This window comes from Myotis davidii, unplaced genomic scaffold (assembly GCF_000327345.1).
Source record: "Myotis davidii unplaced genomic scaffold, ASM32734v1 scaffold125, whole genome shotgun sequence".
Lineage (NCBI taxonomy): Eukaryota > Metazoa > Chordata > Mammalia > Chiroptera > Vespertilionidae > Myotis > Myotis davidii.
In genome coordinates this window covers 1911281-1935484 of record NW_006299390.1, presented here as the reverse complement: position 1 = coordinate 1935484, position 24204 = coordinate 1911281, and the positions used below count along the sequence as shown (strand labels likewise).

At 47.3% G+C, this 24204-nt stretch overlaps 1 protein-coding gene across 1 annotated transcript in view; it reads left to right on the top strand.

Moving 5' to 3' along the window:
- The window catches only part of CDHR3 (cadherin related family member 3), a 51215-nt gene that overhangs the window by 9651 nt on the left and 17360 nt on the right, over window positions 1-24204 (top strand). Inside the window, exons 5-10 of the mRNA XM_015571212.1 lie at window positions 8031-8125; window positions 8833-8937; window positions 14014-14162; window positions 16455-16644; window positions 21850-22021; window positions 23741-23843. Coding sequence (XP_015426698.1) covers window positions 8031-8125; window positions 8833-8937; window positions 14014-14162; window positions 16455-16644; window positions 21850-22021; window positions 23741-23843 — 814 coding nt within the window. The remainder of the gene's footprint in view (window positions 1-8030; window positions 8126-8832; window positions 8938-14013; window positions 14163-16454; window positions 16645-21849; window positions 22022-23740; window positions 23844-24204) is intronic.

Here is a 24204-nt window from a genome sequence, read left to right as displayed (position 1 = left end):
AAGGAACAAGGTCATGGTCCCTTTAAACCAGTGGTTCCCAACCTTGGCTGCACATTAGAATCACCTGGGAATCTTTTTTAAAATCCTGATTTCTGGGCCTCATCCTCCGGAAATTCTGTTTCTTTGTTGCTAATGTTGTGGCCTCACCCCATAACAAAGAAACAGAATTTCCGGAGGATGAGGCCCAGAAATCAGGATTTTAAAAAGATTCCCAGGTGATTCTAATGTGCAGCCAAGGTTGAGAACCACTGCTTTAAACATACCTCCTAGATCAAGTTGTCCCTTTCTGATGAAGGGGAGCTGTCCAGGTAGGGAGCAATGCAGCAGGTGTTGCTCCCTTAAAAGAAAATGTACTGCAGTCGAAAAGGGCGAAGAGCAGCTGCAGGGATGTGGCGCCTGGAACTGAGTGGCTTCTGCAGAGTTGGTGGAGGAGGGAGCACTCCCAGCGGCAGCAAAGTGTTAATGAGTATTTAACACCTGTGCTGGAATGAACAGCTGCGCAGAACGTTGACAGCCCGCCTGCAGGAGCAGTGAACATAATCTAGAAGGAAACTTTCTCAGGCTAGAAAAAGGTAGTAACAGTTTAGGAAATAACATACGATGGCCTTTGTGCTTCGACATTTTATTTTGGGCTCTTGGGGGTACTAAATGACATATTTTTGCTCTGTACAAGGAGAAAGGAGATGGGTTAATGTGCTATTGATCAAACCCGTGCTTTTCAACCTTGGCTGTAAACTGAAGCCACCAGAGGAACTTAAAAAAAGCAAAAACACCCAGATGTCTGGGTCCCGCCCCCTAAAAGTCTGATGTAATTGACCGGGAGAGTGACCCAGGTGTCAGCTTTAAAAGTGTGGCTCAGTGGTTGAGCATCAACCCATGAACCAGGAGGTCACGGTTCAATTCCTGGTCAGGGCACATGCCCAGGTTGCAAGCTCGATCTCCAGTGGGGGGCATGCAGGAGGCAGCTGATCAATGAAATCAGTAAAAACATATTTTTAAAAATTAAAAATAAAATACTTAAAAAAATAATAAAAGCCCCCTGGTGATCTCAGGTACAAACAGGGGCTGAGAACAGCTGCTTTGAAACAGTTTCCCAAATTTCCCAATTCTCTCAGTTTTGGATTCTGTGGGCCTGGGATGGGCCTGGGAATCTGCAAATTTGCCAAATACCCTGGGCAATTCTTCTGGTCAGAAAGGCCGGGAACACTAGTTTATGAGTGTTTCTCAGAGGGGTCAGGCCCCTGTGTGAGAAAATACATAGGCTGCTTTTTATAAATGCAGAGTCTTGGACTCCACATCAGAATGCTGAATTGGAACACTTCCCAGGTGATTCTGATGCATCTACCATTTGAGAACCACTGAACTGAACAAACAAGTACAGACTTTAATACACACCAAAGCATGTGCGTGAAGCCACTACGCTTGGTCTGTGCCTGTCATCTTACCCAGTGTGTCCCAGGAGTCACTTTGCTGGTGACAGCAACTAGCAGAGAAAGGATGAATTAAAACTTGCTCTAGGACATGTCCAGAAACCCCAACTGCTTTAAAATGACAAATCCTTATCCAGTGTAATGAAGTGAAACTGTGTCACAGAGGAAGTGAAATTGGGGCTAATGCAGAAACCACTGGTATTTCCTCGTTTTTAGAGAAATTCAAAGAGCATGTGGTTGTAAATTGTTGGGACCAGCTCTGCTCAATCAAGCTGGAATTTGACCGGAAAAGAATGCTGCATATATATAATTTTAAATGTTCTCGTAGCTCCATTCAAAAAGTAAAATGAGACAGGTGGAATTAATTTTAATATAGTTTAAGTCAATATGTCTGAACTATTATCATCTCAACATAGAATCAACATAAAAACGCTTTATGCAATATTTCACACCTCTTTTTAAAAAAAATACTGGAACCTTCTAGTCCGCAGGCCGACGCTCTATCCACTGAGCCAAACCGGTTAGGGCTCACACCCTTTTTTTTAAATGCAAGTCTTCGTGCAGCTCCTCTCCTTTCAGACCAGCCACACTGCAAATGCTCAGTAGCCACAGGTGCCAGTGGCTGGACAGTGCAGACTTTGAACCAGCACCAGCCCCCCTGCCCTGTGCACCTTCTGTGTTGTGATGGGGTGCAGGGGATGCATGTTCAGAGGCAGGCGTCGGTGGTGGGCTCAGAATATAAAGACACACAGGATGGTCCGTATGTGAATAATCATATCAGCATTTCTTCCCTGGACCGCCTCCCCCTGCCCTGTCTCCACCTCCTGAAGGAGGCTCCATGCAACCCAACCCCTCCCGCCCACTCCCATGTCCCTCCTCTCCCCCTGCTTGGAAATGGCCCTGTAACTGCCGCACAGCCTCCTCCGGGACTCTCAGGACGTTAATCAGTTTCGCAGCTGGAAGCAAAGTGATCTAGTGCAGCAATTCCTCCATTAAGGGGCTTTCTCTTGGCCTTTCCATTAGGGAAGGACTTTTGCATAAAGTGAAATGTGCTTTGTCTTCACCAGGGCAGACATAGGATTAAATTAAAAGAGCAATAACCTTGCTAGTAGCTGGGCTACCAGGAGGGCAGCAGGGAAAGGAGTTCTCTCCCCGCTCTGTCTGGCGCATGGCTCCCAGAAGCGGCAGCCGGTTGTGTCTTTTGATCTTCCTGAGTTTATAGTGACTGTCAGGAGACGGGACTGTTCAGACCCACTTATTTCTGGGTGAGGGAGGGAAGTGAGGCCCTTGCCTGGGCCAGGCCACTCGAGTGAGAGCTGAGGTCTCTGACCCGACTCCTGCTCAGCCCCTTCTCCAGTGTTCTGACAAATGTTGACTTTGGTGCCCTGACCCTTTCTTTCCTGAGTGACAGCACCCTCCCTGTTCCCCATGCACTTCCACTGCCCTCCCCCTCCCCACAGACACACACCAGTCACACAGCGGCCCCGGCACTTACCTGTCCATTTGGAAGCCACCACTGAAGTCTTTGCAAGACACATTCTGCTCCGGGTTCTTATTAAAATGCTGAAGAAAGGAGAAAGCAGGGGTGTTGGACAACTCCCACTCCCGACATCGCCACTGACCACTGTTGGTACACTGGGAGAGACGCTTTCTCGAATAGACGGGGATCATTGTCCTTACGATTAGCAAAGCCTAAATCAAAGAACGGGTCCCAGGCTGATTATTAAAAAAAAGAATGACAAAATATGAGATAGATTCTGCAGCTTTATCAGTAAAGGATTGGTATGGATAGCATTCTGCATTTACAAATGTGGCTCTTTTAAGAACATTCAAATACTTGCCTATAACCCATTTAGCTCACCTTTATAATAACACAACATGAACAGGCCAAGTTAAGGGCTTCAAGTAGGGTTTTTTAATGGTAATTTTTTTCTCCTAAGCACCCTCTCCCCCACACCCCTGTCTCCACCTCCCACTTCTGAGTTGGGATAGTGATGGGAAAAGGGGAAAAGGGAGGAATTGAGGCTTTTATTAAAATATTCAGCATACAATGAAAAACATAATAGAATTGTGGCATCATATACATAACTTGAGACAGCCCGGTTGGAAGGTGTGCCCTGTGGTGGGTCCTCTGGGTGGGTCTGGGATAGTGGTTCTCAACCTTCCTAATGCCTCGACCCTTCAATACAGTTCCTCATGTTGTGGTGACCCCCATTTTCATTGTTACAAATTGAACATAATTAAAGCATAGTGATTAATCACAAAAACAATATGTAATTATGTGGTTTCCGATGGTCTTAGGTGACCCCTGTGAAAGGGTCGTTTGAACCCCAAAAGGATCGCAACCCACAGGTTGAGAACCGCTGGTCTGGGGCATGTTCTCAGAGGCTTACAGCCATTGGCACTCCCAGGACTTGGGAAGCATAAGGGTCCTTCCTTCCCTCTGGACCTTGACTGCTCTGTTCTTTGGAAACAGGAGGCAGAATTCTTGTAGCTCAATTCCATTGCAGGCCTGAAAGCAACTGATGGCTGCAAACCCGCACAGGTGGACTCATTATTTGCCTGTGACTCCAACTGCAGTGGGGGAGCCGCCGGAGGTGCTGTGCCCTCCCCAGGGAGCCTGACATTTCAGGAAACTGGGCCAGCTCCCTCTCTCCCTCCTTTCTCCCGGCACCAATGGCACCATAAAGGGTGAATGGGGCAGGAAGCACGGCTCCTCGCCTTCCACACTGAAGCTTTTGTGTCCGTGAGCAAACCGCAGCTGCCAAGGGGCTGCAGAGAGAGAAACCTGGGGTGGTGGTAAAGGAATATTCCCAGCGGGGAAACTGTGGAGCTTGTCTGACAAGCATTTGTTAACCGAATTGATCTGATTACTCAGGACTTTTCTTAGCCAGTCTTGGAGCAGAGAGGGGCTGCAGTTGCTTTTCATTCTATTTAATTTCTGTTTTCCAAGAATGAATATCCAGGGAGCAGCCTTGATTAAACAAGCCTTTAAAAAGGGGAGAGAATGCCAGGTTTTACAGAACGCTTTTGGAATTGCTGGCAAATGGCCACATGACACAATATTTTTAGTCTATGGATATTATCTCCTTTCTAAGTACAAAACTGCTATTCCCATTAACGCAAGCTCATAAGTTCAGGGATAAAGGAAATTAGCATGATGCTAAAAGGAAAAAAAAAATCAGGATTCCAGGAAATCAGACTTTTAATAAAGATTCCCCATGCTCCTTGTTCTACAGTTTTACTCTTTCTATCTGGCTCTGTTTTTTCTTTTTCTTTTTTCTCGTTCATTTTTGCTGAGGCTGTAGACAGAACTGGAGAAGATTTCATAATCAAGACTGGCTTTACCAAATTCAAACAGATTTTTTTTAAAGTTTAACAAGTTTTTTGTTGCTGTATTTTCTTTTTTTTAAATATATATTTTATTGATTTTTTACAGAGTGGAAGGGAGAGAGATAGAGAGTTAGAAACATCGATGAGAGAGAAACATCAATCAGCTGCCTCCTGCACATCTCCCACTGGGGATGTGCCCGCAACCCAGGTACATGCCCTTGACCGGAATCGAACCCGGGACCCTTCAGTTCGCAGGCCGACGCTCTATCCATTGAGCCAAACCGGTTTCGGCTTGTTGCTGTATTTTCAAAAAAGATTTTAAGATCCTTTAAGTTTGGAATGCTGCTCTCAGATGGGAAACAGGCAAGAAGAAAACCCCAATATTTAACGTTTAACACCTATTTATTGAGCATCGATGACGTCTTAGGCACTAGGGACATAGCAGTGAGTAAAATGAAGCCCTTTTCCTCCTGGACCTTACATTCTAACTGGACAGTGATCGTTAACATATACGGAGGGCTCACCATGTACCAGGCCCTGCTCTAGAACTCTGCACGATGGGGCATGCCCTATTTTATTACTCTTTGTTGCACAAGCTGAAAAGTGGTAGAAACAGGATTCCGATTCAGCTGTCTGGCTCCAAAAGCCACTGAACTTAACTTCACGGCCCCAATTTGTGACTCTTCCATTCCAGACGGGCCTAAGCGTCCTCCTTCCCTCTTCCCATCACACTCTGTGTTCATCCCTCTTGGACTGCCTCTCCCATATCTTCTTTGTGTGTTTCCTCAGTTGACCATAGCTTTTGCACAGCAGGACCTGACTGTCATCTCCATATCCCAAGACCTTGCACAGTTGGGGGACCAACTAGAACTGGAGAGCTACCTCCTAGCAGTGGTCGGCAAACTGTGGCTCGTGAGCCACATGCGGCTCTTTGGCCCCTTGAGTGTGGCTCTTCCACAAAATACCGACTTCTGTGCATGGGCCACAAAGTTTCAATCACACTGTACGTGCGCGTCCGCACGTGGTATTTTGTAGAAGAGCCACATTCAAGGGACCAAAGAGCCGCATGTGCCTCGCGAGCCGCCGTTTGCTGACCACTGTTAGAGCATTTCAAACCATGTGAAAAGACATCCCCGGTTAGGTGCATGTGGAAAATGCCCTGCTTGGGTCTATAAACCATTGTATCACATCTAGTGCGAACCTCTGATCTATGGATACGTGAGGATTCTCTGCCAGGAAGGCTCTGCTTAAAGACATGGAACTGCTCTGTGTGCAGGCAGCTGCGAGCCTAGGCCCTTGCTCCCAGGCTATGAGCAGGAGAGTTGAGGGGGAGGGAGCTTGGGATTTAAACGTCAGGCCGCTGAGTGCATATGCAATTTGGGGGCTGGGAGAAGGGCACTCCTTGATACTGCCCAAATAGTTCCCCTCAAAAATATTTCCTCTCTAAGTGACCAGCCAGAGAGACTTAGTAAAATACCCCCTACAGTAGAACACTGCGCCACCATTAACCAGCCAAGCTGTAAAATAAGATTTAAGACTATGGGGAAATGCTCAAGCTATAAATGAAAAGTGCAGATATTATAACATCAGCCCAGTTTTTTGGAGAGTGTATGTTTGCATAGAAAAGAGGATAAGGCTATCCATGAAAATAATGATGACTACAATTGAGTTTCTTTTTTATACTTTTCTGTCTTTCCCAATTTTTGTATAAAAGATATATTCATTAATACTAGGAAAATGTTATTAAATAGTAAATGGAAGGTAAGCACTTTTTAAATGGCTTAAAAACCATATAAATGCCCAAAGGAGACCTTTAATGTCTTTTCTGTGCATCCTCTCTTCTCTGATGGGGAGCTCAGCTGTGATGACAATACCAAGTCTCTGGGTTGGAATCCTTGGCTGGTGTTGCCTTTGATTCTAGAACTCAGGGGCCATGGAAGAGAGGTCATCCCTCATCCATGTAGGAAACAATAAAACCTTCTAACCCTAAAGCCCTTTGGAACAAATGGACATACACGTGTGAGCCTCAGTGGCCTGTGGCCCTCCACATTTTACAGCATGCATTGGAATTTAATCCTCACAGTGACTGGAACAAGCAGTTGGTGGTATCATCCCTAAATTACAGGCAAGGAAGGGGCTCATCCCAACCAGAATTTGGACTCAACTCTTCTGATCCAGGTCCTTCCCTTGCATTGTTGACTCCATCATGGGAGCAAGGGCTCCATCTTGGTGAGCACTGTGGAGAGCACAGGGTAGTCCTCCTATGAGCAGGCCTTTCGTGGACCGGACAAATAAGCCTATATTCCTGTCCGAGCAAGAGGTGCTGGGCAGAGGGTCATCAAGAGAGCTGGACTGGGCACTGGAAGCCAAGAAGGACGAAGACTCTCAAGTCCCCAAGACACTGGAAGACTTGACCAGTGGCCACAACCCTCAGATCAGGTTTTGAAACAGCCCTTCTATATCTCCAACCAGCTTCAGGCTTGGGCTCCATTAAGTTTCATTTCCTCTCACACTTGTCCTTCCCTTGGCCCTTCCATTATTTCAATGGATGATGCTTATGAACATGTTTTGCACCCCCGCGCTATCATAAGTTCGGTTACGTGTGAAGACCAGAGCTCATTTACTTTAGTATTGTCCTGTTACCGTAGGCATGGTGGCTGTGTTTAACAGTGTTGGTTAAGGAAGTGGGCCTGGGCGGCGGCAGTGAGAATGCCGTGACAGGGCAAAGGAGAGGGGCCCCGAAGCAGGAGGCCCACGCAGGCCTTTCATATGCATTCTGTAACTACAGCAGGACCAGCGATCAGCTCCTCGGGGTGTGGCAAGTCGGGGTCAGAGGCTCCCAACAACGGATCCGACGTTTCTTTCTTTCTTTCTTTCTTTCTTTTTTAAATATATTTTATTGACTTTTTACAGAGAGGAAGGGAGAGAGATAGAGAGTTAGAAACATCGATAAGAGAGAAACATCGATCAGCCGCCTCCTGCACACCTCCCACCGGGGATGTGCCCGGAACCCAGGCACATGCCCTTGACTGGAATCGAACCCGCTTGAGTCCGCAGGCCGACGCTCTATCCACTGAGCCAAACCAGCCTCGGCCCGACGTTTCTTGATTCAAGCGCCATTAAGCCTGAGAACTCACTATTTGAGCTTCATCCTGATGCATCAAGAGTGTTCCATGAGCCAAGAATATAAAGTGGGAACCGAACAGACATGTCCTCTGGGGAAAGATAAGTGTGCTTAGTCACGTTCTTTTTGTCCTTGTTTTTCAGTATTTCCTGATTTCTCCCTCGAAGAGCTTCAGCATGTCTGCTAATGGGACCCTCTTCTCCACAACAGGCTTTGACTTTGAAGCAGGGCATAACAGGTAGCCTTTGCCGATGGCCTTGCTTGAAGTTCCTTTATCTGAGGGTCAAGGAGCAGGCGTAGTGCAGGCTGAGTGAGCGCAGCTAGGGAGGCCCTGAGCAGTTTGCTGCCTTCCTGCCAAGTGAAGAGGGAAGGGAGGGCCAGAAAGGGAATAAGGCAGTTACATGGAAGGCCTCCTTCCCCATCCACAATCTTCATCGGCAGATAATAAGAATGACGGTGAGGGAGAGGGCACCCAAAGCACGGGGAGAGGCAGCTGCCAGAGCTCTTTGCTAACATGAAAGCAGCAGGGTGGAAGTGAGCAGGCCTCCGAGAAAAGCTGTGAGGAGAGGCCAGGGTCTGAAGATGAAAACACACAGGCTCTTGGCTCTGCACGGGCTGTGAGAACCAGGGCTAGTGACTTAATCCACAGGGGCCTCGGTTTCCTCACATGGGTGCACACTTTGCAGAGATGCTGTGAGGAATGATGGAGATGGAGTGTGCAAGATGGTGGGCATGAGCACATGTGAGGTGGTGGCTATGAATGATTCCTACAGGACGAGAAATGCAGGAGTGGGGTTTTAGAGGTGGGGAAAGACGGGTGGGCATAGCAGGCCGGACTCTGCAGGAGCACCTGGAGGGGGCGGCAGAAAGGGAGCAGACTTTCCTCCCTCCTCCCACCCCACATTTCAAAGCTTGACTCCCACACTTGGAATGTTCTCCTGACAGTTACCACCTCACTGTGGAAGTGAGGGATAGCGAAGGCCTCGGAGCCTCCACATCGTTGCAGGCGAACATCGTGAACATCAATGACGAAATCCCACGCTTTACCAGGTAGGCCTGGGGCAATCAGGGCTCCGTGGGCCACGGGCACATCTCTCTTAGGTGACAGAGCCTTCTCAGACACATTTAATACAAGACAGAGGTGTCCTGCTCTGGCCTAGAAGAGGCCTGAGATCATCAGTGTCCTTTCCCTGGGTCTCTGGACTTCTGTCTTCTACCTTTGCTCCCCTAATTCTGCACCCCCACATTCACATGCACCAAAGAGTTGTGGGTATGGTGGGGCAGGGGTGGGGCTGGACACGATTCCCCCTGTTGGAGGCTTGCCACTGGGCTTATGGAGAAGATAAATACAGTATAATGTTTCTACAGTTTGGCTTTTCGTGGTTTCAGTTACCTGTGGTCAACCACAGACTAAAAACATTAAATGGAAGATTCCAGAAATAAACAATTATAAGTTTTCAATTGCACACAGTCTTGAGTGGTGTGATGAAATCTTACAATGTCTGCTCCATCCCACTTGGGGCATGAATCATCGCTTTGTCCAGCGTAGCCGCACTGTATTTGATCCTCTCCATCCCCTTAGTCACTTAGTAGCCGTCTGGGTTATCAGATAGACCAGTGATTTTTTTCAAACGGTGTGCCGCAAGAATTTGTAAAACATGCTGGGTGCCCTGAGCTCCTTCCTGCCGTGGCGGGTCCAGTAAAGAGATCTGGCAGCTCCTACATCCAGCAGAGGTGAGAAGGTAAGTGAATCTGATGGAGGCAGCCTGTGGGAATGTGCCCAGCACCAGCTCAGGCACAAAGGGGAGACCCGAGCCTGTCATAGATGGGGATTTAGGGGGGGAACATAGGGTTCTGAGATAGCATATGACCCTGCAAACATCTTGGCTTACTGTAGAAGACTTTGCCTGCCCCAGTCACTGGTGGGCTCAGAGGCAGCCACAAGGAAACTGGCAAAACCACCTGCCTGAGGTTAACTGCATTAATGGCTGTGAATAAATTCAATCAGGAGGCTTCACTACGCAGAATGCTTGCAACCGATGACCTTGGGCCCCTTATCTCTCTGAAGTTGGGAGGTATTAAGACCACCCCACTCCCAGGCCAACCTGGTGCCATTTGGCAAAACACAGCACAGTTGTGAAACTTCCGGATTTTAGCAGCCTACAGGCCAGTTGCTGGGTGTTGATGTGGAGGGAACAGCAGCAGATACATTCCCACGTAATGTTTCCCGTGGATGTCTGTTGCCAGGTTAAGCTCAAAAGCACAAGGCAGTACACTTCTGCTGATGGGTTCCTCCGGGGGCACAATCCAGGCAGTTTATAAATAGTTATGACATCCCAGCCCGATTCAGACTCCAGCACTGGCCGCTCAGCACCGTGGATTCATCAGTAACCCCCAGAGGAAGGTGATGGCTATGGGCTGGAGCTGACGAATTCTGCAGCCACCCCCACACCCCCGGTCTGTGAGGTGGGAAAACAGGCTAACAGGGTTGCAAAGGAGAAAATAATTTCCCCAAGGGCAGAACTTGCAGACCATCTGGTTTGGACTACATCTTCCAAAATAAAGCAATTGACCTCAGCAGAGAGAGAACATGACCTTGGCAGGTTGTTGGGGCCCCAGAGATCCGTCTGGAACTCTGGTTCTCACTTTTGGTTTGAAAGATGAACCTGTTAGGTTCCATTCCAGACAGAGTATGACCTTTGTGGCCATCTAACCATTAAAAAAACCAGTCGACTTTATTTCAAACAGTGTTCCATGGCTGTTGGTTGGGATGGGTCTGTGAAAGTCCGCGCTCTTGAGGGAGGATTTGGGGCAGGAGTTGCCCTGACATTGCCCGGATTGCTGGTGGTGGCACAGCTTCTCAGAGTCAGAGTCAGCCTAGCCCCTCAGCCATCCACAATCCAAAAGAGTTTGCTTAGTTTCGAACTAGGTGCTGACTTTGAGGGTTTTCATGGTTCAGCCATGATTCTTCTCCCCCCCACCCCCCCAATATCAGAGCTAGGACTAACCATAAATTGCTTAATTCAGGGTTAACAAAATTAAATCCTCAAACTGACTCAAGGACAGTGACTTTGAGTGTGAAGTAAAAATGTAAACTGTGGAAACAACTCTTCTATCTTTACTGTTTGTTAAGGTCCTACTAAGACCAAAGCAAGAACTATTTCTGTTGTTGAAAGAGTCTCCCTGGGTGGTGACAAACATCTGAACTTTATGGACTCACGAGTACACTCTGGGACTCTGCTATTATTCAAGTGGAGCACTAGATTATAAAAGTACTGGACTTAACATTTACTCTCTACATGCCAAGCACAATGCTTGCTATTTTTGCAGAGCACTGTTTTTAGAGTAGGTCTTTCTCCCCTTCCACCTGTTTTTTTTTGTATTTACTCACAGTCCTTTTCAACCTGGTGCCTGGCAGCATATACACAACCTTATGCACCTACTGAATATTTATTCGTAGTGATGAAGTCATCATATCACGGTCACCCCGAGTTCACCCCCTTCCCCTTGAGCATGGCCACTGGCTCTTGTCTACCCATCACCCAGGCTCTGGAGATCCTGTTATGAGGAAAAAGGTACGGCAGCAAGTCAGAGCTCTGCCCTATGGGATGGCTGCAAGGCCCCTGGTTTCACCATGCTTTGAATGGATCTTAACTGTGGCCTGAGGGTAACATCTTTACATTAAATGATGTTTTATTCATATTTGGGTCTTGGGTTCCCAAACCAAATAAACCAAAGATTTCATCTTCTGCCAGGCTCAGTGTCCGGCCAGCCAAGGGGAGGATGTTTTACCTGAGGAGCTGTGCCACCACCAGCAGCCTGACCAGTCCCCTTCCCAGGGACCTGCTTTCCTGGGGCGCCCGGCATGGACCAGATGAGCCTTCAGAAGCAGTGCGGTCCTAAACGGCTGACATTTTGAGCTGGATACTTCCATATGATGGGGCGGCATCCTGTGCATCATGGGATGTTTAGCAGCATCCCTGGCCTCTACCCCTTAGATGCCAATAGCAGTCTCCTTCCCTTATTGTGACAACCAACGTAATCACCCCCAGGGAGACCACAGCCTTAGCGAAGGAGGGAGGGGGAGGGGGAGAGTCTCCTCCCAAGGTGTCCTGGGCCTGTCCTATGAGAAGCTGGGAGCCAGTGCTTGTCACCTCTGGTGATTCGTTGTAACAGTCCTGCTCAAACTTTAAAGTGCGTGTCAGTCCCCGGGCGTCTTTTGAAAATGCAGATTCTGAATTCAGGGGATGGAGTGGGCTGAGGTCTGCACCCCCAGGGAGCCTGTTAAGAAATCAGGGACCATGACTGAAGTAGCAGGGACCCAGCTGGGATGTGGCACAGGTGCCACAGGAATCTCTGTGGTGGAGGTTAACAGAACCCACTCCAAGTAACCAAAGGAAAACTCTAACAGGTTAGAAACAGGGGCTCTCAGATGGTGGACATAAGGGCTTGGTCCCGATGTAGGAGCTGGGGCTGGCCCCTCTCTCCTCCGGCTCTGGTTCAGTTCCTGCCATTCCTGCCTCCTTGGCCCTACTCACTTGTCTAATCCTGGACCCATCAGTGGGCACAGCACAGACCCCCTGAGAGGGGGGGTGAGGTAAGTCAGTGGATTGACAGGCTGCTTCAGCGGGACACTGGAGGAGGAGGAGTCCAGAGCACCAGGTGGCTTCTTGATCAGAACAAGATTACTGTCCCCCGTCAGCGGACTCACCTCTGGGAGGGGGGCAGGCCCAGGGTGCACACAGGAGGAGGTTGGGGAGGGCCCGGGCCCAGGTTTCTCTTCCTGCCTCTGACTCTGCCAGAGGTCCCCTGTCCTTTTTCCTTGCTCTGGTCCCACCTGCCCTCCAGGGATGATGAGACGGAGCTGCAGAAATATTCTTTTTAAAAATATGTATACTTTTATTGATATTAGAGAGAGGAAGAGAGAGGGAAAGCGAGACAGAAGCATCACTGACAGAGAAACATGGATCAGCTGTCTCCAGCATGCCCCCTACTGGGCATCGAGCCCGCAAGCCAGGCATGTGCCCTTACCAGGAATCGAACCATGACCTCCTAGTGCATGGATCGATGTTCAACCACTGAGCAACACTGGCCAGGCTGCAGAAATATTCAGAGCTCAGGAAATGAATGCCATCGTTTAGATCTGAGGTATAACCTTCCCTCTTAACGAAGATCTCATGTGGGAAAATCCACGTTTAGGAAACTGGCAAATTAGCGGTGACGACTTGCCCCACTGAAGTGATTTTTCCTCAGCAGTAGGACTTCCTGCAGTTATTTTAAACAATAAGCCTCCCTTGTTGCATTCAGAATCACTCAATTTACCCAAGTTGCGTAGTTAAAACTTCAGAGCTCCCTGTCTTATTACCAGCCTTTTCTGAAGGCAGCGGAGGTCTGAGGAAGATGGGTAAATTGGCGATTTGAGGCTGTTTTGTAGAAATCATCCTTGGAGGGCAGTGTTCTCACCTTGGCTTCTGCAGAGAGGTGGGGGGGGGTGCGCTCATTTCTCCATTCAGAGAGCTGACCTCATGATTAATGCTACTTGGGAAGGTACATAAGTTCTGTGCATACATTCTGCCTCCTCAAGCAAAGAAACAAAAAAGGACAAGGGAGAAATAAAAAAAAAAACTGAGCAGAGAAGAAATGAAAAAAAACTAGAATAGAGAAGGTTTACCATGTGTCTGGCTTTGGTGGCTGCCATGTGATGGGAATCAGAAATCTGTCGTTCTGGACGTTATTTCCAGATGGCTTTTAAAAATCATTCAGGGAACTTCTGCACAAGAATTGGAAGAAAAAGAGAAGATGGCTGGACACATCAACTATGCCTATTTTAAAACAACGTTAACGCTGCTCTGAAATGGCATCAGGAATGGGTGAAGTCAGAGACCGCGGCCCATGCAAACCATTGCAATAACCGCGCGGCGCTTTCATTGCACCCACAGGGATGTGATCCTTGGAAATACAAAAGCCAGCCTCCCATCCTTTCAGCTGCTGCGTCCTCCCTCTGAGCATGCTGATGCAACTTCCACAGCTCAGAGCTATATTTAGCATGAACCAAAATACCCACCTCCAGTCTCTACCCTCCCGTGTCCCTGAAAATTAGCTGTGTCTGCTGTATTTCTGTTCCAGCCCAACGCGAATGTATGTGATTCCGGAAGAGCTGGGTCCAGGAACCGTCGTGGCCAATATCACAGCTGAGGACCCTGATAATGAAGGTTTGGCCAGTTTCCTCCTCTACAGCATCACTACGGTCAACAGCTATTTCATGATAAATCAGTGTAAGTCACTCACACGCATATCATTTATGCGCATCTTTTAATTCAGCCAGCCGCTTGGGTTGTTTTTCAAATAGTTTGTGTGCCTTCTGATCTGGGCATGCCTTTCGGTCTAGAATATCATAAGTTAACAGGGTAATAAGCGTCTTAAAAACAGCTGACATCAACCTGGCCTGTAGCTCAGTGGTTAGTGTCGGCCTGTAAACTGAAGGGTCGTGGGTTCTATTTCCAGTCAAGGGCGCCTACCTGGCTGGTAGGTTGGATCCCTAGCCTGGTCCGGGCACATGCAAGAGGCAACCAATCAATGTTTCTCTCTCTCTATCTCTCTCTCTTTCTCTCTCTCTCTCTCTCTCTCTCTCTCTCTCCCTCCTTTCAGCTATCTCTTAAAAAAAATCAATGGAAAAAATATCCTCTGGTGAGGTTTAACAGAAAAATAAAAACAAAAAACCCAACTGGCATGGGGGTTGCAGAATCTAAACAGTCAACAGATGTACCACTATTTCAGCCTTGAAGCAGGTTCTTTATGTAAGGATGGGTGAATTCATTGGCCTGAAAAGGGGGTCTAGACCAGTGTTGTCCAATAGAAACAGAAGTCACATAAGCCATTTTAAAGTTTCTAGTAGCCACATTTTTAAGAACTAAAAAGAAGCACGTGAAATTAATTTTAATAAGGAATTTTAGCTAACACCAACAGATCAAAAATATTTTAACATGTAGTTAATATTTAAAGGTTATGAATGAGATATTTTATATTATTTTTTTTGTACCAAGGCTTTGAAGTTTGTTGTGTGTTTCATATTTACTGCAAGTCTCCGTTTGAACTAGCGGCATTTCAAGTGCTCACCACATGTGGCTCGTGGTTACTGTCCTGTACCACACTGATCTAGATCAATTTGCTGATTGCTGGGCATTATTTTCCCATCTAGGTGTCTCGGTGCAGAGAAGGGGAGTTTCTTTTAATATAGACCAGGCTCTCTGTTGAGTGACCCACATACTTTTCATCTAAATTACTCAGCACACCCTGGCCAGTGTGGCTCAGTTGGTTGGAGCATCGTTGCATATAGTACACCAAAGGGCAGTGAGTTCGATTCCCCATCAGGGCACATACCCAGATGCAGGTTTATACCTGGTTGGATGCATATGGGAGGCAACCAATTGCTGTTTCTCTCACATCGATGGTTCTCTCTCGTCCTTCCCCTCTCTAAAAAAAATCAATAAAAATAATTAAAAAATAAAGTACTCAGCACAGCAACTCAACAAACTATCATAATCTGCATTTGACAGATGAAGAAACAGGCTTAGAAAGAGACTCAGATAGGTTAAGCCACTTGTCCAAGTTCTCACAGCTTGTAAGTTGTGAGTCTGATATACACATTGAAGCTGCCCAACTTCAGATCTGACCCTCTTCACCACTCCTAGACTGTATCACCTCAAGAGTTCCTATGCATCGCCAAAAGAGACCTCACTTTACATAATGGTTTTGTGGAGGCCAGCATTGAACAATCCCAGAAAGTCAATGTGTTATTTGCCCAAAAGGCTTTAGGGCAAAGGATACTTGCTCCCAGGAGAGACAGGCCAAGGCCATAACTATGCTCTACCTCTAAAAGCTTCCTAATTCTCTGTCACCAAGGACCTCACTCAGCTGATAGTATAGGGACAGACAACCACGATTAAAAATGTTGTTCATGCTAGTATTGCAAAATGGAACTTTTAACCAATACAGTGTTTTGCAGGGGGAGCATATTTAAGACTCTTTGGTTGCAAGTAACAGAAATTAAGGCAAATCAAACCAAGCAGGGGGGGGGGGGCGGATAAAGATAGGGACACATCAGTAGGATGCTAGGTATCTCATGAGAAAGAGTGGGGCAGTCTGGACCTGGAAAGGCTGGGGATCAGCACTGCTCCTGTAACCTCAGCAGCTAGAGTTCTGGCCTCTTACCTGTAGCTCTACTATTAATCTGAATGGTTACCCAACTTATGTCTCTCGGCTACAAAATCTCCAGTAAGGGAACCCAGGGGGTCAGGCGGGAGTCAGCTGCCTACCAGTCCACTCATCTATGGGCCCAACCCTGAAGTAAGGGGTAAACAATTCTAGAAGGGTCGGGCCAGATACCCCAATCAATGTCCAATACACAAATTTACACATGAATTTTAAAAAATGAGTTTGTGTGAGGATAGTTTCTGTGTAAGCCTGTCCCCATATCAGAATGTTCTCTTCAATGTACTACAGGTCTCCATCTGCCTTTACTCTTCATTTCTCTCCAAAGAGTCATGTTCTAATCTTTGCCTTCTTAGTGACTGGTACCATCCAAGTGGCCCACAGGCTAGACCGAGATGCAGGCGAATTAAGACAAAATCCCGCCATTTCCCTGGAAGTTCTGGTGAAGGACAGACCCTTCGGGGGTCAGGAGAATCGCATGCAGATAACCTTCCTGGTGAAGGACATTAATGACAACCCTGCTACTTGCACCAAGTTCACCTTCAGGTATTCACACCCTGAGACACGTGCTGGGGATTTCACCTCCTCAGTGGTCCTCAGCCCTTCGACCACTCTGGTTATTCTCAGGTGAAGCTGAAGAATTATGCGCACGAGGACGTGGCTCATGAAATAAGTAGAGTGAAATGTCCGATTCAGTTGATAAGTTTTCCTTCCATCATCCTTTTTTCTTACCTCTCTTTCATTTTCTTTCCTCTTCGTTCATCGTCTCCCTTCTCCACTTTCTAACTGGGTTAAAACATATTTTTATTTTGCTCTCTTCTACAATGTGTTCATCTCCATCGGTGAAAAGTACTACAGGGACTTGTTAGACCCTCCCTGGGCTGTGCCTTTCCTTTATTTATTGCCATTCATGGGAAGACGGTGCTGTTAGTGGTTATGATATATAGTTGAAAGAGAAACACACCGCCAGTAATATGAATAAATCAAACCAAGTATTTACTTAAAACAAAGCATCTAATTCACTTTACGCAACTTAATTGCATGTACAGAAAGGCAATAGAAAGGGGGAAATGCAGATACAAGTGGGATGCAAGTTATTTTCTGCGTTTTGATCTGTTGTTTGTCTCACAATCTATTCATCATTACTTTAAGATAAAGTCCCTTGTGACTCTGGGTTCATATGCCTTTTTGAAAACAGTATTGTCTTTCTACTAAGTAGTTTGTCTGAATGCCACAAGATTAGCGACGGCCTGGGGTAGCTTCCTCTCCGCAGTGCTTTTGGAATAGCTAGCTCCCGTTTCTTAGGAATCTGAAGGTGGCTCCCCCTGGAGCAAGCTGACGACCAGAGTAGTTCTATGTTCAGATGTCCACCTGGACAGTCTCCTTCGGAGTTTGTCCGTTTATCTTTGACTGGTTTTGCAAGTTGACTTTTTAAACTCCAGGAGACATTGGACACCGGCACAATCCATAGTGTGACTGTGGAAAGAGCAAAGGACCCTAGACCAGTGGTCGGCAAACTGGCCCTTTGAGTGTGGCTCTTCCACAAAATACCACGTGCGGGCGTGCATGTACAGTGCGATTGAAACTTCGTGGCCCATGTCATGGGGCCAAAGAGCCGCATGAGGCCCTCAAGTCAATAATAACCTTGATCATGTGATAGGCACCTATTCCAACCATAACCTCAGAGCCTGTTTGATGGGTGGAGATGGTGCCATGGGTAGTTAGGATCGTGACTTCTACCCCATTACGTGTATAAATCGAACCCACCACTGTTACCAGAAGTCTGGGCCCTGGGGCTGGAGTAGAGATGACATGCAGAGTCGCACCTCTACTTTCTTTGAAAATCTAAATCTATGCCAGCATTCTTGGGTGGCTCCAGTGCATCCTGGGGAATTCCTCTCCTTCTATGCTGCCCTTCTAGGCCCTGCTGCTCTTCTACTGTCCCCTGCCCTGAAGGTGGGGAGAGGGGTTGAGGAGTAAGAAGTCTGAGTACAGTACTTACTGGAGAGGACTGTGCTCTCTCCACGCTTCCTTGTCAGCTTTCTCCCTTTGGTACAGTGCTGTTAAATGCACGCTGTGGCCTCCTGCACTCTGGAGAACCCTGATGCATGGATGGCATTTGCAGACAGCATTCCATTCCATATTGGCTGGTAAAATCACATTTTAAATATCCTAGACTGTCCAGGCAAACCCATGCAGAATCCTACTCTTGATAATCTTCTCTCCAAATTAGCCCTGAAAGTCAAAGCCAGAAGTGAACTAATTGTATTTAGTACTAAAGGAAACTCTAAGTAATACTCAAGTCCCTCCAGACAAGATGTGAGGCAGGACAACAAAAAGCTCCTTGGAGGTCTTTACTCCAAAACCCAGCCTCATTTTCATACTGCAGGGGCTGTGAACCCTGACCCTGCATTACCTCCCATCCTCCCATCCTTACCTCCTTCCCCTTCCCACCATGCCAGAATCCAAGCACACCAAACAACAGAAGTAGTGTTGCCACCTTAACTCTAACAACATTTGTCCCTGAATATTTACTCCTTCAGGGCTCAAGGCTCTTGGTGCCATCCCTGCACTGGAGTTTGGGAGAGCAGGTAGAAGAGGGTGGGAGGAGGCAGGGCTGCGTGCCTGGCCCCCGGCTGTCTTGTGAGTCTCAGGCTCTTGGGCTGGGCCAAGAGGGAAATAGCCCTTAGACCCAGGCCCCTACTTTTCCCAGGCTGGTGATGAGCGAGCCCAGGGCCCTGATGGAGGCATCAAAAGCCTGTGACAGCCCCACTCTGCTTGTAAGCTATGAGGCTGAAAGTGCTTACTGAGAGCCAGAGCCAGAGAAGGCCAGCTGATTCCGAATGTCATCGGGCCAGTCACCTTTGCCTGGGGAGGGGACCGTGGTCAGATGGCTAGGAGTGGGGGCAGCCTGCTTTTGAGGCAAGGATTGATGAATGAGGAGGAGTGGTTTTCCAAGTCAAGTGTTTAGGGGGAAAATACCAAGTGTCAGAGATGAATGAAAAGCACATGCCAGGCAGCCCTGAGGGGATGCGTGTATGAATAGTGAGTCATCTGGCTTCAGGACCCTGGATTCTTTGCATGATGCAACCTCCTGGTCTCTGCAGAGCTAGAATCAGGGCTCAGATTCCCAAACCATCTGTGGGCCTGGAGACTCACTGAATCATGGAACTTGAAGTAGTATTTCCTGTGACTCTAACACAGACAATAGGGAACTGTGCCCGTATGCATCAACTATCCTGGACAGGTCTTGAAACCACTCCAAACGACTCTTTCTTCACCTCTAAAAGGGGACAAGAATATAAACCCTTTGGAAATGAGGGGATTAGAGATGATATTTTTTAAGTGATACAGCATATAGTTGGTGTTTAATAAATGGCATCTATTCCAAGTACTTGTGAATAAAAACCATGACACTGTGTAGGCAAGGTGATCTTTGCCAATGAGGCATCGTGGAGATTCAGTTACACCTGTCAGAAAAAGTGCTTTCCACGGAGCGAACCCAGTTATCCTCAGCAGCCTAAGACCATCCTTGCTGTCAGAATTTGCTCCATGTTTGCTGAGCCCAGAGCCCATTTTAGCTGCCAATAGTAGAAGGGAGCACAATTTGGTTGTAGAGAGGTGACAGTTCAGAGGATTAAAGAATTGAACACATTAGTCTGGGTGCTCTGAGGAGATAGGAGTAAATGTTAAAGGCATTTAATAGGGGAAATGCCTGCAGAAGACAATGAGGGGGCGAGGAGGGCAGAAACCTTCTAGCAGGCCATGCTGTCCATGGAAGGTTCATCTAGGGCACTGGGAAGTCCTGAAGCCAAAGTCAGCTGCCCTAGCACAGGAATGAGCCTGTCTTAATCTCTGCCACGCCCAGTCATGGGCACATGGCCTCATTGCAAACATAGCAATGGATTTCAGAGCCCAGCAGCTGGCATCTGGGGTCAATTATGGTCCTGTGATTGAAGGTCTTCCAGGCACATTCTCATGGCAGCCAAATACACTTTTTGTAAGAAATTCTGCCCGAGGCAAACTATGATTGAAGGTAGGTAGCAAAAACAAATAAACAAACAAAACTAAAAACCCAAACAAACCCAAAACCAAAACACCAGCCACAAATCCCTCCCTGCCTGTCTGCGGGCCCGTGCAATGTGATTTCGCCATTCCTCCCGTCAAGATAGGGGTTTCTCTTTCTACTACTTGAATCTGCCCTTGACCACATCAGTTGTTTTGGCCGTTGGAACATTCACAAATGTGGCCCCGCAGAGGCCCGGAAGGATACATGCGCTGGGGCTTGCCCTCTTTTGCTGCTTTTGGAAACCTGAGATCTTCATGTGAAAAGCCCGAACTAGTCTCCTGGAGGATAGGAGACGCCATGAAATAGAACCACCACCTTCCTACCACCAGACATGTGAACAAGGTCATTCTAGATATCTAGCCCCGGCCAAGCTGCCAGTGACCACAGCCAAGCTGAACTAGAACCAAAAGAATGAACGGCTAATCCTTAATATTGAAAGAAGTAACATGTGCCTGTTGCTTTAAGCCACTACGTTGGGGCTGGTTTGTTATGTAACAAAAGCTAACTGGCATCATTTACGTCCATTTTACAGATGGGAAAACTGAAACCTGGAAGCACGATAAAGCTCCTCAATGAACTGAAGCCTGTCAGTGTTAATCATGTTGCTCAGTTTCCCATGCCAAGCTGGGCTTGACCAGATAGCTCTTGGTTGTGGGCAGCTTTACTTGTGCTGTTTGCTTAGACCCTGGGACCATCAGAGATTAGGAGCCCTGAATTTGACTCTTAATAAACCTCTATTGAAGGAATAATACTAAGGTGCTAGGACACCCTGCTATGATATTGACGCTATTAGGAACAAGTAGAGGAATTCCCAACCTTCAAAGCATGGAAGGTGAGGGGCGCCGCGTTTCCCCTAAGCAGATTATAAACTCTGACAGGAGGTGGGAGAATTTATATTTTTCTTACATTCTCCTTTATATGTATTCTTCTTTACTACCGTGCTAGTCTCATAAGCTACCATCCATTCATTCAACAAATGTCTATTGAGCATGTCCAGAACAAAGCAAGGATCCCAGCCTTTGTAGAGCTTACAGTCGAGTGGGGCAAACGATGATGAACCGGATAAATAAGTAAGCTATCTAGTATGTTGGAAAACAACAAGTGCCAAGAATTAAAAATAAAAACGGGGAATGGAAGAGGAAGCTATGGGCAGGGCTCAGTCACAGTTTAGGTAGGATCGCCGGGATAGCCTCCTGAGAAGGTAACATTGGGTTAGAGATTAAAGGAAGTGAAAAGGCGGCCACATAGACCTTGGTGGGAAGGGCGTTCCACAGTAGGTGGAATGGCCCTGAGGGCAGAGCCTGGGGAGTGTTCAAGGAGCACCAGGCTGGGCTGGAGTAGAGGGAACAAGGAAGCGATGAGTTCAGACAGGTAAGGGTGAGGGTGGTGGTGCACAGGTTAAAGTGAGGTTTTTGAGTGCAATGAGGAGCCACGTGGGATTTAGGAGCAGAGGAGTGACCCGACCTGACAGCATGCATCAGGGTCCCTCTGGCGGGTGTGTTAAGGACCCCCAGAAAGGAGGCCAGGGCAGAGCAGAGACTCTAGTTAGGCCGTTACTGCAGTTACCAGGGACTTGCTTTGAACTAAAACTAAAGCGGAGCTGTCTGGCCTTGGGTCTATGTCAGAAGGAACACTCAGTCGCCATTTGTTGGGGAAACTATTGAATCACGTCTCTTCGCCAGCATTATGGTGCCTGAACGCGCAGCCAAGGGGACGTTGCTTCTGGACCTGAACACGGTCTGCTTTGATGATGACAGCGAAGCACCAAACAGCCAATTCAACTTTACCGAGCCATCTGGAGTGGGGAGCCGCAGCAGATTCTTACAGGATCCAGCTGGCTCTGGGAAAATTGTGGTCAGTTAATGGTCATTGCATGGTTGAGAGGGCATGGGGGAAGCTGGTCTAGCATGCATGGTGCTTTTGCTGCCCCTGAGAGAGAAATTTCCAAGGTAACTCCCTCACTGCAGGGCTGTAACTGACACACATAATAGTGACTCTGTTTTCCCCATTTGCTCTTTATTTTACCCAAGTTCCGGAATCGTCTGTTATGCATAGTTATGCCTGGGGTGCTAAAGACTGGATTCTCTCTTGCATAGCTGCAGTTTGCTGTGCCTGCTTAGCTGCCTCTATAGTCACGTTAGTGCCCCCTGGGCTCAAGTACTGTCGTATATTTGAGTGCTCCTTCTGGACAGTGGAGGTGTGAGATGAGAGAAAGCAGGCCCAGGGCCTTGATGAGTGTATCCTGCTAAATTCAGCCTTGAACGACCACTGCAGACCCAGAGGGGAATGAGAAAGCCAGGCTGTTTAGGTAGCCTCACTCAACAGCATCCCCACGGGGCAAAGCAGACTTGGAAGCAGGGCGGGCATGGAAAGCAGATCTCGCCCGGCTGACATGGCTCGGTGGTTGAGCATTGACCTATGAACCATGAGGTCACAGTTCGATTCCCGGTCAGGGCACATGCCCCGTTTGCCGGTTCGATCCCGTGTGGGGCGTGCAGAAAGCAGCCAATCAATAATTCTCTCTCATCATTGATGTTTCAGTCTCTCTCTCCCTCTCTGAAATCAATAAAAATATATTTTTAAAAGAGAAGAAGAAAAGCTGTATGAGACCTTAACCTTCAGGGTTTCCACTGGAGGGAAAAGGAAGGGCCGAGGGAGGCAGTAGGGGGAACTTTGGGGGCAGTGGTCCTGGTGGGGGGGAAAGGGGACTTTGCATCAGAGATAATTCCACAGTGAGGAGAGCAAACAGCCCACTAGGTGGCATTCTCTCACCCACCCCATTCTCCACCTCCCATCCAAAGCCCTTTTTCTGTCCCCAAGAACGTCTTTACCAATTTTATTCATAGTGTCAGCTAAAAAATATTTTTTTTTCTGTTGAAGAAATTAATATATGCTTGATGTAGGAAACATAGAAAAGCATTGCCAATCAGTGATAACCACTAATAGCATTTTGGTATATTTCCTTCTTCTTCACTATACATAGATTTATGTATATTCTATACATATATGCATACGTATTTTAAATTATGGAATTATTCCTGCATATAGGATTCTATATTGTGCTTCTTTTCAACTAACCTGCAGTCTTTTTTTAAAAATATATTTTATTGATTTTTTACAGAGAGGAAGTGAGAGAGATAGAGAGTTAGAAACATCGGTGAGAAAGTAACATCGATCAGCTGCCTCCTGCACATCTCCTACTGGGGATATGCCCGCAACCAAGGTACATGCCCTTGATCGGAATCGAACCTGGGACCTTTCAGTCCGCAGGCCGACACTCTATCCACTGAGCCAAACTGGTTTCAGTTAACCTGCAGTCTTGAGCCTGTTGGGCAATAGTACTTGATGGACATCTTTAAACATAGATTCTTTCCAATAAATTCATTAGCAGTGAGCAGAGAATGGACACATGGACAGTTATGGGCATAACGCTTTAAAGTTCCTTATGTAGGCAAATGCTTTCCAGAAAGGCTTTTCAATTTGCATTTCTACTTATAGATAGAAAAATGTCTTCATCCGTTGAATTAAAAGGATTGCTTTTCTGTGTAATCTGATATCTCTGTTTTAATCTAGTTGATTGGTGATCTAGATTATGAAAATCCAAGTAATCTAGCAGCCGGCAATAAATACACTGTGACAACCCAGGTGCAGGATGTTGCCCCTCCTTACTACAAAAGCAAGTATCACTTTGACTTATTTCATGAAGCATCTTCCTTGAGCAGCAGTGACTAGACTGCCAGGCCGTGCTCAGTATTGGGCTAGGTATTTGTGTTGAAGAGGAGACTTCCAAAACCCAAACACTTGGGAGTCAGCCCTGCTTCCTCCTGTCCGTCACCCAGCACACTGAAGTGGTCTCCAAGCCTCTCTTCTGTGTCACCTTCTAAAATCTCAGGCTTCTGCTGCCCCTCCCCCACCACCCTGGCCCCATCGCACTGGTCCCGCCCTAATGCAGAACCTCCTCTTTCTGGGTTGAATTACATTTGAGACTCTTTAAAGATCTCTCTGACTTTGCCTTGCCCCTTTCCAAAGCATCCTCC